Here is a 14965-nt window from a genome sequence, read left to right as displayed (position 1 = left end):
CAATAGATGCAGAGCAAATCCGAATATCTCATGGTCTTCTAGGGAGACAGATAAGAGACCTGAAAAATGTAAAATGAGGTGAAATCCACTGTTCTTACTGCCCCATTTATTTGGGAAAATTGCTATTTTTCATAAAAACAGCATTTCTGTTTTCATGCCACAGGTTATTAAAATTTTTCTAAATGAATTGATAAATATTTAAACCTATTTTATTCCTACTATGGTAAATATGTAGGACAGACACAAAAATTATCCTTGGGATCCTCACTAATTTGTAATACTGTGTAGATATCCTGACAACAAACTGTTGGAGAATCAATGATTCACACAGCTCCTAGGCCACGAGTCAGGGAGACAGTGTGACAAAGAGCCCTTTGTGCACTAGGTGAGGCGCCGGGACAAAGACCCAGGTTCATGGGCCTGCCCCTCAGGGTCCCAGGCCCCAGGGTGTCGGGGGGGGGCGGGGAAGCCCAGTGTTGGGGAGTCCCCATCTGCCCTGGTTTCACTTCTTCCTGTCACAACCTGTGTCAGGTCCTCCGCCTGGATACTGATGATGCGGCTGGATTCACACTCCTATTGGTGTCGCGTTTCCGGAGAAGCCAATCAGCGGCGCCGCGGTCCCGGGGTGTAAAGTTTCCGCATCCGCCCTCCAGTATCAGCTGCGACTCACATTTTTGCCCAAACCCCAAAGATGCGGCTCGTAATGACCCGAACCCTCTTCCTGCTACTGTCGGGGGCCCTGGCTGTGACCCAGACCTGGGCGGGTGAGTTAGGGGTCCGGAAAGGGACTCTGCGGGGAAGGAGTGCGGGGACCGTCCGGAAGGGACGCAGGACCCCGGGGAGAGACACTTGTCCGCTGCCCCGTCCCTCGTCCCACACCGGTCTGCCCTCCCCAGACCCTCCACGACTCCTCCTTGCTCTCCTCCACGGGGTCCCCCTCCCCCTGCCCTCGCGGCCACCTCCACCAGGGACCCGGGCCCGTCGCCGGGAGGAGGCTCGGGCCGGGTCTCAGGCCCTCCGCGCCTGCAGGCTCCCACTCGCTGAGGTATTTCTACACCGCGGTGTCCCGGCCCGGCCTCGAGGAGCCCCGCTTCATCTCCGTGGGCTACGTAGACGACACGCAGTTCGTGCGGTTCGACAGTGACGCCCCAAGTCGGAAGATGGAGCCGCGTGCGTGGTGGATGGAGCAGGTGGGGCCGGAGTATTGGGACCGGGAGACCCTGAGGGTAAAAGAGACAGCACGGACTTTCCGACTGAACCTGGAAACCCTGCGCGGCTACTACAACCAGAGCGAGTCCGGTGAGCAAGGCGGGCCCGGGTCCAGGACAAGATGCCGGTCCCTACGGACCGGCCGGGGTAGCCCCGGGGGAGCGCAGCCGCGAGTCCCGGAACCCTCCATCCCCGACCCTGGAAGAACCCGCGGGAGCTTTTAGGCGGTTTTACTTTCTGTTTGGGCTTAATTGCTTGCTTGTCAGGGCGGGGAAGGTCTGAGGACTGACCTCGGTGGACGGGGCCAGGGTCTCACACCTTCCAGTGGATGTTTGGCTGTGACTTGGAGACAGACCAAGGCCTCCTCCGCGGGTACAGTCAGGACGCCTACGACGGCGCGGACTACATCGCCCTGAACCAGGACCTGCGCTCCTGGACCGCGGCGGACACGGCGGCGCAGATCACCCGTCGCAAGTGGGAGGTGGCCGATGTGGCGGAGCATGAGAGGAACTACCTGGAGGGCACGTGCTTGTGGTGGCTCCGCAAGTACCTGGAGATGGGGAATGAGACGCTGCTGCGCGCAGGTACAGGGGCCGCGGGGACGCCCCCATCTCCCCTCCCCTGGGGCTGGCTGCCCACGAAGAAGGGAATGTGGACTCAGCGGCAGAACAGCGCCCTCGCTGGGTGGGAAGAGGGAGACCCGCCTCGGTGTTCATATTCCTACCAGAGGGTGACTCACCACCTAGAGGGCGCTTTTCTCTAAAGGACACTGAGGGACGCAGTCTCCCCCTGGGACACAGGCTGAGACCATCCCTGACATAACCCATCAGCAGTTCCCTTTGACCTTGTGAACCATGACCTTCCCTCTCAAGGCCTTGTTCTCCCTGAGAACATCTTTGGAGATCTGACTCCGGGTTTTCTGAGTCATTCACCCTTTACCAGAGTCAGGACCATGGTGTGGTGCCCAGTTTAGAACTGCAGCCTCCTACCCGGGCTCTCTCCCTGATTCCAGGACTTAACAAGGATCAGGAGATCCCATAGGCTAGACTGGTGTCTGGGTTTTGCGCTACTTCCATCCAAACCCGTTGCCCTGTCCACCTCAGGATGCTCACATGGATGCAGTCTCAGTGGCCCCTAAAGGTAAACCCCAGTGTGGATTTTCTGCTTCTTCTTCCTCAGAATCTCCCAGCACACACGTGACCCGCCACCCCATCTCTGACCATGAGGTGACCCTGAGGTGCTGGGCCCTGGGCTTCTACCCTGCGGAGATCACCTTGACCTGGCAGCGGGATGGGGAGGACCACACCCAGGACACTGAGCTTGTGGACACCAGGCCTGCGGGAGATGGGACCTTCCAGAAGTGGGCGGCTGTGGTGGTGCCTTCTGGACAGGAGCAGAGATACACGTGCCACGTGCAGCACGAGGGGCTGCCCGCGCCCATCACCCTGAGATGGGGTAAGGAGGGTGTGGGGTAGAGCCTGGTGTCAGGGAGAGCAGTGCCCTTCCGGAGAAGTTCACAAAGTCAGGACTGAAGCCGGAGGTGTGGGCCCCTCACCTTCCTTCCCTTTCCAGAGCCTCCTCCTCAGCCCTCCATCCCCATCCCGGGCATCATTGCTGGTGTGGCTGTCACTGTCCTTGTGGTCACTGTGGTGCTTGGAGCTGTGATCTGGAGGAAGAAGCTCTCAGGTAGGAACAGATTGGGGGGATCTGAGTTCTCTTGTCCCGCTGGGGGTTTCCTAGGTAGCACATGGTGCTGCCTTGTTCCTGGGAAGTCCCATCCACACCATGCACCTGCCCACTCTGGAGCCGTTACTGACCTTCACTCTGCAGCAAAGCACTTGTGAAAATGAAGGACAGTTTTCACTTGGTAATTTTGGTGATGGGGATCTGATTCCCAGCAGTTACAGGACGGAGAGGAAGGTCCTGGTGAGATCAGACCTCCAGCAAGTCAGGTGGTCCTGTGCACCGCTCCCTGCCCCCGCCCCCCCTTCTTCCTGTTTCCCAATCCTGTCCTGGGTCTCTAGTCAGAATTCTGGAAACTTCATTGTGGACCAGGACTAGGAGGTTGCTGTAGGACCTCATGGCCCAGCTGTCCCAGGTCTCTAACGTGATGTTTTCTTCCCACAGGAGGAAAAGGACCAAGCTACTCTCACGCTGCACGTAAGTATGGAGGGGGTGATCCCTAAAACTCTGAGGTAGTGTAGACAGGACCCCATGGGGAGCTCACCCCCCCGCCCCCGAATAGCTGCTCCTTCAGTCGCATCTCCTGTGGCTCTGATCACGTCCTGTTTGTTCTACCCCAGGCGATGACAGCACCCAGGGCTCTGATTCATCCCTAATGGCTCCTAAAGGTAAGATCTGGAGGGCCTGAAGTGGGGAGGAGTGGGGGCGCTAGGGACACTTTGACATGCAGGGGACTGTTGAGGATGAGGCACTTATGTGATTGACCTGAATGTGTTCATGATTAATTTTTTCACAGTGTGACCCCAGCTGCCCCTGGGGAACTGAGCGATGCAAGATTTGTCCACACTCCCACTTGGTGACATCAAGAGCCCCTGACTTCTCTGTCTGCAGTTGGTGTCAGAATGTATCTGTGTTCCTGTTAGCATGGTGTGAGGACACAGGAGACTGGCCCACACTGCCCACCGTGACCCCTCCCGATACTGATTACTGTTCCCTTTCTGATCTGCTTTCCTGTTCCTGAAGAGACAGGGCTGGACTGTCTCCATCCCCGTCTTTATTTCATGTTGGTCAGAGTCCTGACGTGTCACTTCCCTATTAAAAATGAGAATCCAGATATGAATCTGTGTTTTGTAATTCTGGGTATGTGGTGATGATGAAATAATGAAAGAAAAGATTTATAAAGTTGAGACAGAAAAAAAATTAAAGCACTGAGAACCTTCCAGAACCTGTGTGTTTGCTGTGCTAACTCTGTTGCAGGTATGGACAGAAGAGGGCTGTGAGGGGGCGAGCGTGGATGGGGCCTGTGCCCAGTCAGTGCTCAGTGTAACATTGGTGTGACCTGCTCCTTGTCCCTGCCCCTTCTGAGGAACCTTGTCTCCCCAGGACCTGTGACCACAGGGACTTGGACTTCATCTGTTACAAGAAATGTTGGGAGCCATTTCTGAACTCATAAGTTGAGAAAAAACTCCTTGTGAGGCTAAGGTAAGTTGAAGGGACTCTTACCATCAGGTGGCAACCGATATCCTCCCCCACCCAATTGTTTCTGCTTGAGCACTGACCCCCAAGGCATTCTGGCCTTGATATGCTGATTGCACCTTCTAATGGAACTTACTATAGGAACTTCTTATTTTGTGGTTATGGGAGCAACTTTGCTCTCCTGAAACACCTGTTTTTCTTAATACCTCCCATTAAGCGATAAACAGGCTATTGACCCCTGCTCGCAAAGAACTAACTTTTGCCTTTAATATACTAATGCCCCTTCTGGGCTTTTCCCATATGCTTATGCATATCAACGTTCTGGAGAATTATTTTTTTAATTTTTTAATGTTTTATTTATTTCTAGGAGAGAGAGAGAGAGAGAGACAGCATGAGCAGGGGAGGGTCAGAGAGAGAGGGAGTCACAGACTGAAGCAGGCTCCAGGCTCTGAGCTGCCAGTCAGCACAGAGCCCGACGCGGGGCTCGAACCCACGAACCGCGAGATCATGACCTAAGCGAAAGTCGGACGCTTAACTGACTAAGCCACCCAGGCGCCCCTGGAGAATTTTTACTGAAGAAAGAATGTATCATCAGAATGCCACTTCTCTGCTGTCCCCCAAACACTAAATCATAAAATAAAGTTGAGTCTCAGACAGTGAGGAGAGGCCGGGCTGGTGACCAGAAAGAATCTCGTGCCTCCCTTGCTGACACCGTCCATCCTTCAGGGACCCTGGACCGGCCAGAGCAGGACTCCAGCACAGGACCCTGTGCAGCAAGAGCTTCCTACGCCTGGCTCAGCCCAGGCTCCATCCTGCGTGCCTCAGCCCACATCTTTTGGGGGTATTTTTTCTTTGTTTCTCTGGAGCACCAGGCCTGTTCTTGCACCTGTGTACAAGTTCCCGTCCCATTCTCCCCTGGTGACCCTGCAGTTACAGCACCAGGAGTCCTTCAGGCTGTCATTCCCACAGGCCTAGGTGGCCCCTGCACACAGGAGTGCCTGTGATTTGGGAAAATGAATTTTCAGTCATCCACCTCTTCCCCTCCCTCTAGAGCTGTCTTCTGGATTATTCTTTACATTACTGATGTAGACAGAGAGGAATCCAAGAGTTTCTCATCCTTTTTCAACCTCAGTTAGTTTCTACCTTCCCTGCCTCTCTGCCCCCTCTCCCTGCCCTAGTTCTAGTGATGCTGGTGCTGGGTCCCATCCTAATTCATGGATTTATAAAGCAGAGTCTCACTGAGATTTCTATTTGGTAGGAGAAAGGGCCCCACTGAGCCTAAGTCCAGTGTTTCTGAAGACAGGACTGTAACCTTGTGCTGTGCTGTGCAGGGGAACCGCTGTGGGAGGGGGGAGCTGAGCTGGGAGAGGGAGGTGGGGAGCAGCCCTAGGGGGAAGTAGAGGCAGCACTGGTGGTGAGGTGGGGGCACTTTGTGTGGGAGCTGCCATGGACCAGCTGTGCCTGAGGCTCATTCAGAAGAGAGATCCTCGTTCCACGGATAATGTCGTGTGCCACGTGCAGGACCTGCTATGTTTTCACCTAGGACACCTCAGTGACTCTAAAAAGAGGCAAACCTGCTGGTCTTGTGGAGGATATGTCCTAGTGGTGAGGGCCACACTCCACTTACCCTGGAACAAAGTGGGGATTGAGGGCAATGACCCCATTATGTAGTCGGAAGTCCAATTATAACTTTTGACTCCCCTGAAATGTAAATACTACTAATAATAACCTACTGTTGATAGGAAGCCTTACTGAAAACACAGTCACTTAACAACATATTTTGTATGTTACACACACACACACACACACACACACACACACACACACACACACACACATATATATTCTTACAATAATTTAAGCTGGAGAAAATAGTAAGAAAACATCAGAGAAACTGCATTAACAGTACTTACTATAAAAAAGTCCACATATTGGTGGATTTGCACAGTTGAAACCAGTATAATTCAGAGTCAACTGTATATTGTATAAACATGGTAAATAAGGGATGTGTTTAAATAGGAAGTTGGCAGGTGCTTTGAGGAAGGTGAACCAGAGAGAGAGTTGCCTGTGCAGGGACAGGGAAGGTGGCTACTTTACTGTGGTAAGTGTGAGCCTCACTGGGGAGCTGACCTCTGAGAGACATGAAGGACACGAAGAATCGATGAAGAGCGTGTCTCAGGGAGTTCTTTCCAGGCAGGGGAACCTCCAGGGGACATGCACTAGGGCAGGAGTGTGTCCTGTGTTCAAGAAGGGTGAGAGGCCACTGTGGCCGGAGCAGAGAGCATGTGAAATGAGGTCAGATGTCTAGGCCTTGGGATTGGCAGGGTTTGAGTTTTCTCTGAGTGACATGTGGAGTCACCAGATGGTGTAGAACAGATGATCCACCTGGTACTACTTCTCTTAGAAGCATGCACTTGCTGTGTGCAGAACCGAGAGGTGAAGGACGAGCACCTGTGGGAAATCTGTAGAAAACGAGTGCAGTGTTCCAGGAGGGGGTGTTGGATGTATGTTGGGGTTTGAGAAGAGAAAATAATAGGAAGTGACTGTGCTCTGGTTATTTTGTGTGTGCGTGTATGTCCTGGATACATGTAAAGATGGACATTGCAGCATTTCTTAGTGTATTAATTCTGGGTTGAGGGAGGGAAGCATCAAAGATGACATCCAATACTTCAGACTGTAAGTAGAAATGAGGAGAGCCTTCCATGGAAACAGGGAAGACTCTGGAAGTAGGACATTTGGGGAAACGGTATCACAAGCACCCAATTTAGGAATGTAGAATCTGAAATTATTAGAAATGCAAGCAAGGTTGGCAGCTGGATATAGAGTGCTGGGTGGGAGAAATATCTAGGTTGGAGAAATATATATATGGAAAATGACACCATAGAAGTGATGTTAAAAGCCTTTAGCATAGATAAGGTCATGATGGGGGTGATGGCCATGGAAGAGAAAGGAACAGGACCAAACTATGGACTCCTCAGTGCTAAGCAAGCTAATTGGAGCACACCCAGAGCGTACTGCACACTTCGGTTCTGCACCTAGAAGGCACACAGACCAGGGAGATCCAACCTTCAGTGTGCACGAAATTTCTGGAATTAGGAACATCTAGACAGTCTGGAGTAGAGTGTGAGGTTCGTGGTTGATAACAAGGTTGGTGCTGTTGCTGGTCTTCAGAGCACACACGGAGCAGCAAGCACATAAAGCAGGAGTCCCACGTGGCTGTGCCTCAGCCTGTCCTGTGGGTCTTATTACGTAAGTGATTCCTGGGTCCATACCCAGCTCTCTAACATGGTAGGTGTGGAGAGGCCTGAGTATTTTGTAAGAAATCCATAAGCAATCCTGGGGTTCCACCAGATAGAGAAGCCGTGAAGTCATTGGTAAGAGACCTCATTGTGGGAGGGGGTCTTACATCACATTAAAAAAATTTTTTTTGTAGGAAGAAAAATGCAAGACCTGCTGGGAGTTGCACATTTTCTCTCCATGGGGCACAGCCAGGCAGCAGATAGAGGAAGTAGTTATTAGCTCAACATAAAATCTCTGAGATAAAAAGAGTGTAGATATTAAATGTTTACACCACACAAAAAGAAATGGTAACTCTGTGACACAATGCAGGTCTTAGCTAATGCTATGGTTGTAAACATTTTGCAGTATAGAAACGTATCAAATCATGAGGTTGTACCCTTAAACTTACACAATGGTGTATGTCGTTATATCTCAGTAAAGCTGGAAAAACATGTCTGAAATCATGCTCTCTGAAGCTATTCCCTATATCGATCTGACTCTTTGTGATACATATATACAGTTACAGAGACTTGGAATGAGAGAGAGTGTGTGGGGCTAGTTCTATTTCAAGGAAAATCACAAAAGAGGCTTGAGTCTACACAGACAGGAAGAGAATCCACAATGGACCCTAGGTGGAAATTCACATATAACCAGGGCCCTGCTGCTGGGTATAGATGCCACTGGTCACACCAGAGTCCCCTGATGTAGGACAGTGGACCCTAAGGCTAGGACTGCTATTGCTGCTGCCCCTTGTAACTGCATGACATCACTGTCACTCAAACACCAGTGCCAAATGCCATGGAGTACTGTCCCAGCCTACCTGTCACATGTCCTGAGGCAGAGTCCGGCAGGTGGTCACGTGACTGAAGTTTCATGCCATGTCCAATGCAAGACTGTTTGGCAAAGCTGGTTCTCCTCTCTAGGGTCTCTGCCCTCCATCAAGATTTTTAAATGTGGAAATCTTTTAAGTGGGAAGAGGGTACAAGTTCTGGCCATGGAAATTGGGGGCCAGGAATGGAAAAGAATGACAAATTGCAACATTTGGAGCAGTGATTTGAAACTCTCTGTGATCACAACCACCCCACAGCCCCTCTGCCTCGCTGTGCCCCCTCCTCCCCCATCCCGCACCTGTTCTCCCCCTCATACCTGATGAGTCTTCACCACAGGCAGCAGCTCCTGACCCTGGAAATCACCCTAAACCGCCAGTGCTACCATGGTTGCTCTGACCACTGATCCTTCAAACTTGAGCGCCCCCCACTGTCCAACCTCCGTGCTGACAAGACCTCTCCTTCAGCGTGGCCTTCTTGCCCCTCGCTTGCCCCCTGCAGGCCAGTGTCTGCCCTTGACCTCCTACCCACACCACCTCCAGGAGCCCCTGCCTCCCTCTCCTGGCTCCTGTCCTGGTGTTTGCCCGTGTCCACCCCCAGCCTACACTGCCATTCCATCTCTCCTCCCCTTCAGGCCTCTTGCCTATCTTCCTGTATAGGAAAGCCCCTTCCTGTCCCTTGTACGTGTGCATTTTCTGCTTCCTCAAGACTTCAAGCAGCTCAGGACAGCAGAGCTTCTCTGAGATCTACTTGATGAGCAGTTACTTCCAGGAGGCAGTTTCCTTTATAGCCTCCTCCTTGCCAGGATCCCATGGTCTTTGTTATATTTTCAGGTGCTGTCCCACGATGGATCGGTGCACCAGAGATTTTTCACAGAGGGGCGTGCGGATGGCCAGGCTTTCCTGCATGACGACAGTGACATAGACATGGCAGAGGCTCAGGGATTGTGGGCAGGGCAGTCCTGGAATGTAGGACATGGAACATAGAGTCCAAGGACTTGAGAGAGAGCGGGAAGAGCCTCAGAAAGACTCTGGCAGAGGGGCAAGATGGCGGAGAAGTAGGGAGCTCCATACATTGCACTCACCCCCATACCTCACATGGAAAAGATCTGAAGACATAGGAAACCTTATAGAACCCAAGAGACTGGGAGAAAAAGGACCCAGAATCTACTGAGAAAGCCTTCTAACGTGAGTGTGAACCGGGGAAGATAAAATCGGGCCGGGATCGGAGACTCAAAGGGACGGGGGCGATCCCCCTCTGCGGGGAGTGAGAGGGTAAAGAGTGAGGCCGAAACTACTCAAGACATGGTCCCTGCCGCCGGGGAACAGAAAAACCTCCACTCGAGGCACAGAAGGACCATGCGCACCAAATCCCCGTGCACCAGGTCCCCACGCGCCAACTCGTCCTGGAGGGGACGTGGGCCGACAGCTCTTTTGTGCTCCTGGCTGGCTGGACCCCTGGAGGAGCCGCGCGCGTACTGGCCGTCGGTGCTCCTGGCTTCGCTGGACACTTAGAGGGAAGGCGAAGGGCTTAAAACTGGGAGATTTGCCCGCGTGTTCTTGTTTTGGGTGACGAGACACAGAGGGACCCAGTTTCCACCTCTCCAGTGGACCCGAGGCACCCCCCCAGGCAAACCCCCGCCCATGCTCACCAACCCGACCTGGAGGAGAAGGGAGTGGCCATTCTGGCTCCATCCCCAGGGCTAGGCAAGAGGCTTGGAATTGCCCCAAGGGGATCACCTGCCAGGTTGTGTCTACGGAAATTTCAATGGGGTGCGCAGACTGGGATTTGGAAACTAGGCTTGGCCTTGGTTAAAGAGCACGACCCACTTTGGCTACACTCCTGGCACGGGGAGTTTACACATCCAAAAAACCGAGGTGTAGCGCTTGGTTCAAGAAGGGACTGGAGCGCCGCCACTCTCCTCCCCACAACCTCCAAGGCAGAACTCCTGCCTGACACATTGAATCACACCACGCCCATCCCTGCTAGAGAGCTGCCCTCCCCCTTTTCTTTTTTTTTCCGGAACACTGACCTGATTAACTCTGGTCTCCGGCTTGCTTAAACAGTCACATTTAGTCCATTCCGTAGATGTAAATTCTACACCTACCTACCTTTTCATTTCTTTCTCTCAGGAGTAACTAGACTATATAGTTTCTCTGGATGACACCAGCGTCCTTCTCTCACCTCTCCAACCATATTCCACCCTTTAGCTCTTTGAAAAAAGCTTCTTATTCCTTCTGCCTGTTCATTCTATTTCCAATTTTGCCTCATCCCCGCCCTGTCTTCTCTTTCTTTCTCTGTGCTCTTCAACCAGCATTGCATACACGCTGCTATTTAATTGTAGCTGGGAAATCCGGTTATATGCTTTAAGCCATTCTTTGTCCATCGGTTTTCTTTTTTCCTTTTCTTTTCTTCTTTTTGACCTTTTTATGTATTTTTAAATTTTCTATTATTCGCCTTCCCTCCTCCGTCTTATCTCTTAACTTTTTCTTTTTCCCTCTCAGTTTCCATGTTTGTTGGATTTGTCTGTGTGTTTGTGTGCCTCTGCACCCTGTGTGTTTGTCAGTCTGTTTCCTTCTCAAGGGCTACCTCGAGAAACAAGCCAAAGTACACATGGTGGAGAGTCCCAAATATCACTAAGAATAGGAAAATAAAATAACCAAGGTCTCAACAAGAGAGACCAAGAGATACCATTCAAAAAACACTCTCTGAAAGGATAGGCCCTAGACAGTCAAAGAGTCTTCTTGGTTACAGCAGTGCTCACAGGTGCAGAGATCATAACAAGTCTTTAAAACTAACAAGAGTCAGAAAGCTAACCAAATTGATGAAACGAAAGAGCTCTCCTCCAAAGAAACTCCAAGAAGAATTGACAGCTAATGAACTGCTCAAAACAGATATAAGCAGCATAACTGAACAAGATTTTAGAACAATAATCTTAAAATTAATCCCTGGGCTTGCAAAAAACATAGAAGACATCAAAGAAACTATGGCTACAAACTACATGGAGAATAAAAATAGGCATGATGAATTTATAAATGCAATAAATGAGATACGTAATAAATTGGAGGCATCCAATGCACGGATTGAAGAGGCAGAAAGGAGAATAAGTGATTTAGAAGACACCATTATAGAAAAACAAGAAGCTGACAAAAAAAGAGACAAACTGATCCAGGAACATGAAAGAAGAGTTCAAGAGCTCAGTGATACAGTCAGATGCAACAATATCCATATCATAGTAATCCCAGAAGAGGAAGGGAGAGGGAAAGGTGCTGAAGGAGTCCTGGAAAAAATTATAGCAGAGAACTTTCCCAACCTAGGGAAGGAAGTAAACGCTGAAATGCAAGAGGCACAGAGGACTCCCCTCAGACATAATTTGAATCGATCTTCTGCACGACATATCATAGTGAAACTGGCAAAATATAAGGACAAAGAGAATTTTGAAAGCAGCTAGGGAGAAAAGGGCCCTAACATACAAAGGGAAATCTATCAGAGTAGTGACAGACCTATCTACTGAAACTTGGCAGACCAGAAAGGAATGGCAGGAGATCTTCAATGTGATGAACAGAAAAAATATGCAGCCAAGAATCTTCTATCCAGCAAGCCTGTCATTCAAAATAGAAGGAGAGATAAAAGTCTTTCCAAATAAACAGAAATTGAAAGAATTTGTCACCACTAAGCCAGCCCCACAAGAAATCCTGAGGGGGGGGCACTCTGAAGGAAATGTTGCAAGGAACAAAGATTCCAGAGACACCACGACAAGCATGAACCCCACAAAGGACACAAAGACTCTAAACCCACATATTTCAATAATAACACTGAATGTAAATGGGCTAAATGCTCCAATCAAAAGACATAGGGTAGCAGAGTGGATAAAAAAACAAAATCCATCTATATGCTGTCTACAAGAAACTCATTTTAGACTGGTAGATACCTTCAGATTAAAAGTAAGGGGATGGAGAAATATATATTATGCTACTGGAAATCAAAAGAAAGCCTCTGGCAGATGCCGTGGCCCTGCAGGCCCAGAAAGGAGGTGAGGCGGGGTGGGGGAGGAGTGAGGGGAGGCCTTTCCCAGGGAAGTTCGGGGCCAAGAGCAGGGACCTGTCTCTTCCCACTGAATTTGCCAGGGAGTGGGGGTGAGGACTGAGGGTCTCTGGACCTCAGCCCGGGGGTGGTCGTCACTCAGCCAGCACAGGGAAGATGAAGAGGAGAGCAGGGACGGGCCCCTCTGGCGGGAGTCTGCCACCAATGTGGGGAGGGCAGAGTGACACAGGATGGCTGGATGGCAGGAGGCTCGCATCCCCTGCAGGAGATCTGGGGCTGGAGGACCCAAGAGGACAACAGCACCAGGGATTCGGACATTTCCGCTGTGACAGGAGCTCTTCCTCCCCTGTGACTTGAAGACCCATGAGTAGACAGTTCCTTGGTCCTTACCTCAGACCTTGTCTAAGGAAATCAAGATGCAGGATGACTTTCCAACCAGGATTCCTCAGCCTATGTGCAGGGAGAGCTTTGTGGAAGCCTGCAGAAATATCTGAAATCCTGGATGGACTTCTGGGGAAGGCAGGTTCAATCCTGGTATGGAGCCTTCTCCTCCCACAAACCCATTGACCTCCCCCCAGCAACCCTGTGCAAGGAAACCTTCCCTGTCCTATGGGATGCATGTATGTTCTGTTGGCTCTTGTACTGTGACCCACTTGTGCTGTTACAGCCTCCAGATAGAGACACCAAGCAGCTGGGGGTGGAAATGCACCCTCCCAGTGTCAATCAATAGTCCAGGGAAGTCGTGGACCTTCTGACAGAAAACTGAACCAGGAAGGTGGGTGTCACGCAGGAGAGGAAGCCCCCATCCTCCCTGCCACAGATAGTTCCCTGATAGTCCCCTCAGCTCAGGAGCCCACCCCTCACACCCCCTCCTCCTCATCAACACGAGGATCCAGGAGAGTGAGGCTTGGATCCCAGGTACTACCTCTTGTCAACACAAAGGAATTGGGTCTGAGGGGGCAGAACAGACTTGGGGAAGGTCTGGGGCCAATGAGGGCTTCAGCCAGAGCTGGGAAAGTGGGAGAAAAAGGCCTCTCCTCTCTGTCTCCCTTAGAGGGGAGCAGGGCTCTGACATGTGCATGGGTGGCTCTGTGCTTTCTTCCCCTGTGTCCCCAACATGAAAGTCACCTGTAGCAAGGTACTGGAGGTCATGGTCACCGTGATGTGCTGGGCTTTCGGTTTCTCTCCCAGGAATATCTCCCTGACCTGCTTCAGGATGAAGAACTCCTCAGCCAGGATGCCTAGCAGTTTAAGGAGTCTTTCCTGGTGGGAAGGGGACTTACCAAACGTGTGTGGCCATAAATATTCCCCAGGGAAGGGACAGAGGTTCACTTGCTACATGGGAGCCACTAGAACCACAGTGCACACCCTGTACTCTTGGGTGAGCCTTGGGGTAATCATGGATGGTGCTCTGGTCCTGATCAGGTCAGGAGCCAGGGTGGGGAGAGGAGAGCAGGTCCATGGTCCTGGGAAGCCCAGGTTAATGTGAGGCCCTTTTCCAGGAAAGTCCCTGCTGTACCAGAGTGGATGGTCGACCATCAGGCTGCAGCTGCTGCTGTTTATGTTATTGCCAATGTCACGTGAGTCCTTATGTACAACAAGAAGTCACCAGCAGCTGTGGGAAGCCCCTGTGAGAACCTGGGCAGGGGGTAGGATGGAGGGGCTCTACTGGGATGTGGGGCCCCTGATGTCTCTCTCTGCACAGATCGGAGGGTACAATAAGCATCTGTAACAGGAGTGGGAAGTTTGAGTGCTGAGGTGCCTGGGAGCCACATCTGCATCCACATCCTTATAGGACCTACTTACAGCAGATGGATGCGTCCTAAGCACAGACGGTCACAGCTGTCTGCTATTGAGCCCCTGAAACTGCTCCTCCAGGACCTATGTCCCCAGTTGTTCCTCTGGGTCACACCCACCTGTACCCTTTCCTGCTTGCCTTCATCTGCCCCCATGCTTCCTGGATTTTCCTTGCAGATCATATGCAAGAAGAGATGAGCAGATACCCCTTGATCATATAGGGAAAGGAGGGCAGGTCATTCTCAGGGTAGCGGTGCCCACTGGTTTGATCCTGCCTCCCGAATTTGCCCTGTCCAGCCTCTCAGGGCACAGCCCAAAGACCATCTAGAGCAGAGCATGTGGACTGTGCCCTGTGTCCTCACACTGCCCTCTTTGAGCCAGCTCCCTTCCTCGTGGTGGCCATTGCCTTGTAGATTTAGAGGAAGGGATGGTCAACGTGATTTCCTTATAATCAGGCTGCTTCAGGGGAGGCAAATAGGGAAATAGGTTTTGTGTTTGGGCAAAGAACAGATGACGTGTGAAGCAGAGAAAGGGTGGGGAGGGCAGGGCCTGGGGACTTTCTGTGGATTCTACCACCTCTGTGTGACCATCATGCAGGGCAGCTGCTTTCTCACTCTTAAACCTAATCTGTTTATACATTGGTCCTCGGT

General features: G+C 51.3%; 1 protein-coding gene across 1 annotated transcript; it reads left to right on the top strand.

The window, feature by feature from the left end:
* Positions 1 to 652: 652 nt before the first annotated feature.
* On the top strand, positions 653 to 4108 carry LOC120221878 (DLA class I histocompatibility antigen, A9/A9 alpha chain-like). Its single transcript, XM_039219501.1, has 8 exons — positions 653 to 764; positions 1030 to 1299; positions 1518 to 1793; positions 2389 to 2664; positions 2782 to 2895; positions 3337 to 3369; positions 3513 to 3560; positions 3689 to 4108. The coding sequence occupies exons 1-8, from the start codon at positions 692 to 694 to the stop codon at positions 3691 to 3693; spliced, it is 1095 nt and encodes a 364-aa protein (XP_039075432.1). The 5' UTR covers positions 653 to 691; the 3' UTR covers positions 3694 to 4108.
* The last annotated feature ends 10857 nt before the right edge of the window (positions 4109 to 14965 follow it).

The sequence above is a fragment of the Hyaena hyaena genome, unplaced genomic scaffold, assembly GCF_003009895.1.
Source record: "Hyaena hyaena isolate Hyena2069 unplaced genomic scaffold, ASM300989v1 scaffold_830, whole genome shotgun sequence".
Lineage (NCBI taxonomy): Eukaryota > Metazoa > Chordata > Mammalia > Carnivora > Hyaenidae > Hyaena > Hyaena hyaena.
The sequence above is the reverse complement of the archived record's forward strand: the minus strand, read 5'-3'. Positions and strand labels throughout refer to the sequence as shown.

Coding starts and splice junctions, on each gene's coding strand:
- LOC120221878 (XM_039219501.1), top strand. CDS start 692: ATGCGGCTCGTAATGACCCGAACCCTCTTCCTGCTACTGTCGGGGGCC. Junction 1,794..2,388: donor TGAGACGCTGCTGCGCGCAG/GTACAGGGGCCG, acceptor CTTCTTCCTCAG/AATCTCCCAGCACACACGTG. Junction 2,896..3,336: donor CTGGAGGAAGAAGCTCTCAG/GTAGGAACAGAT, acceptor TTCTTCCCACAG/GAGGAAAAGGACCAAGCTAC.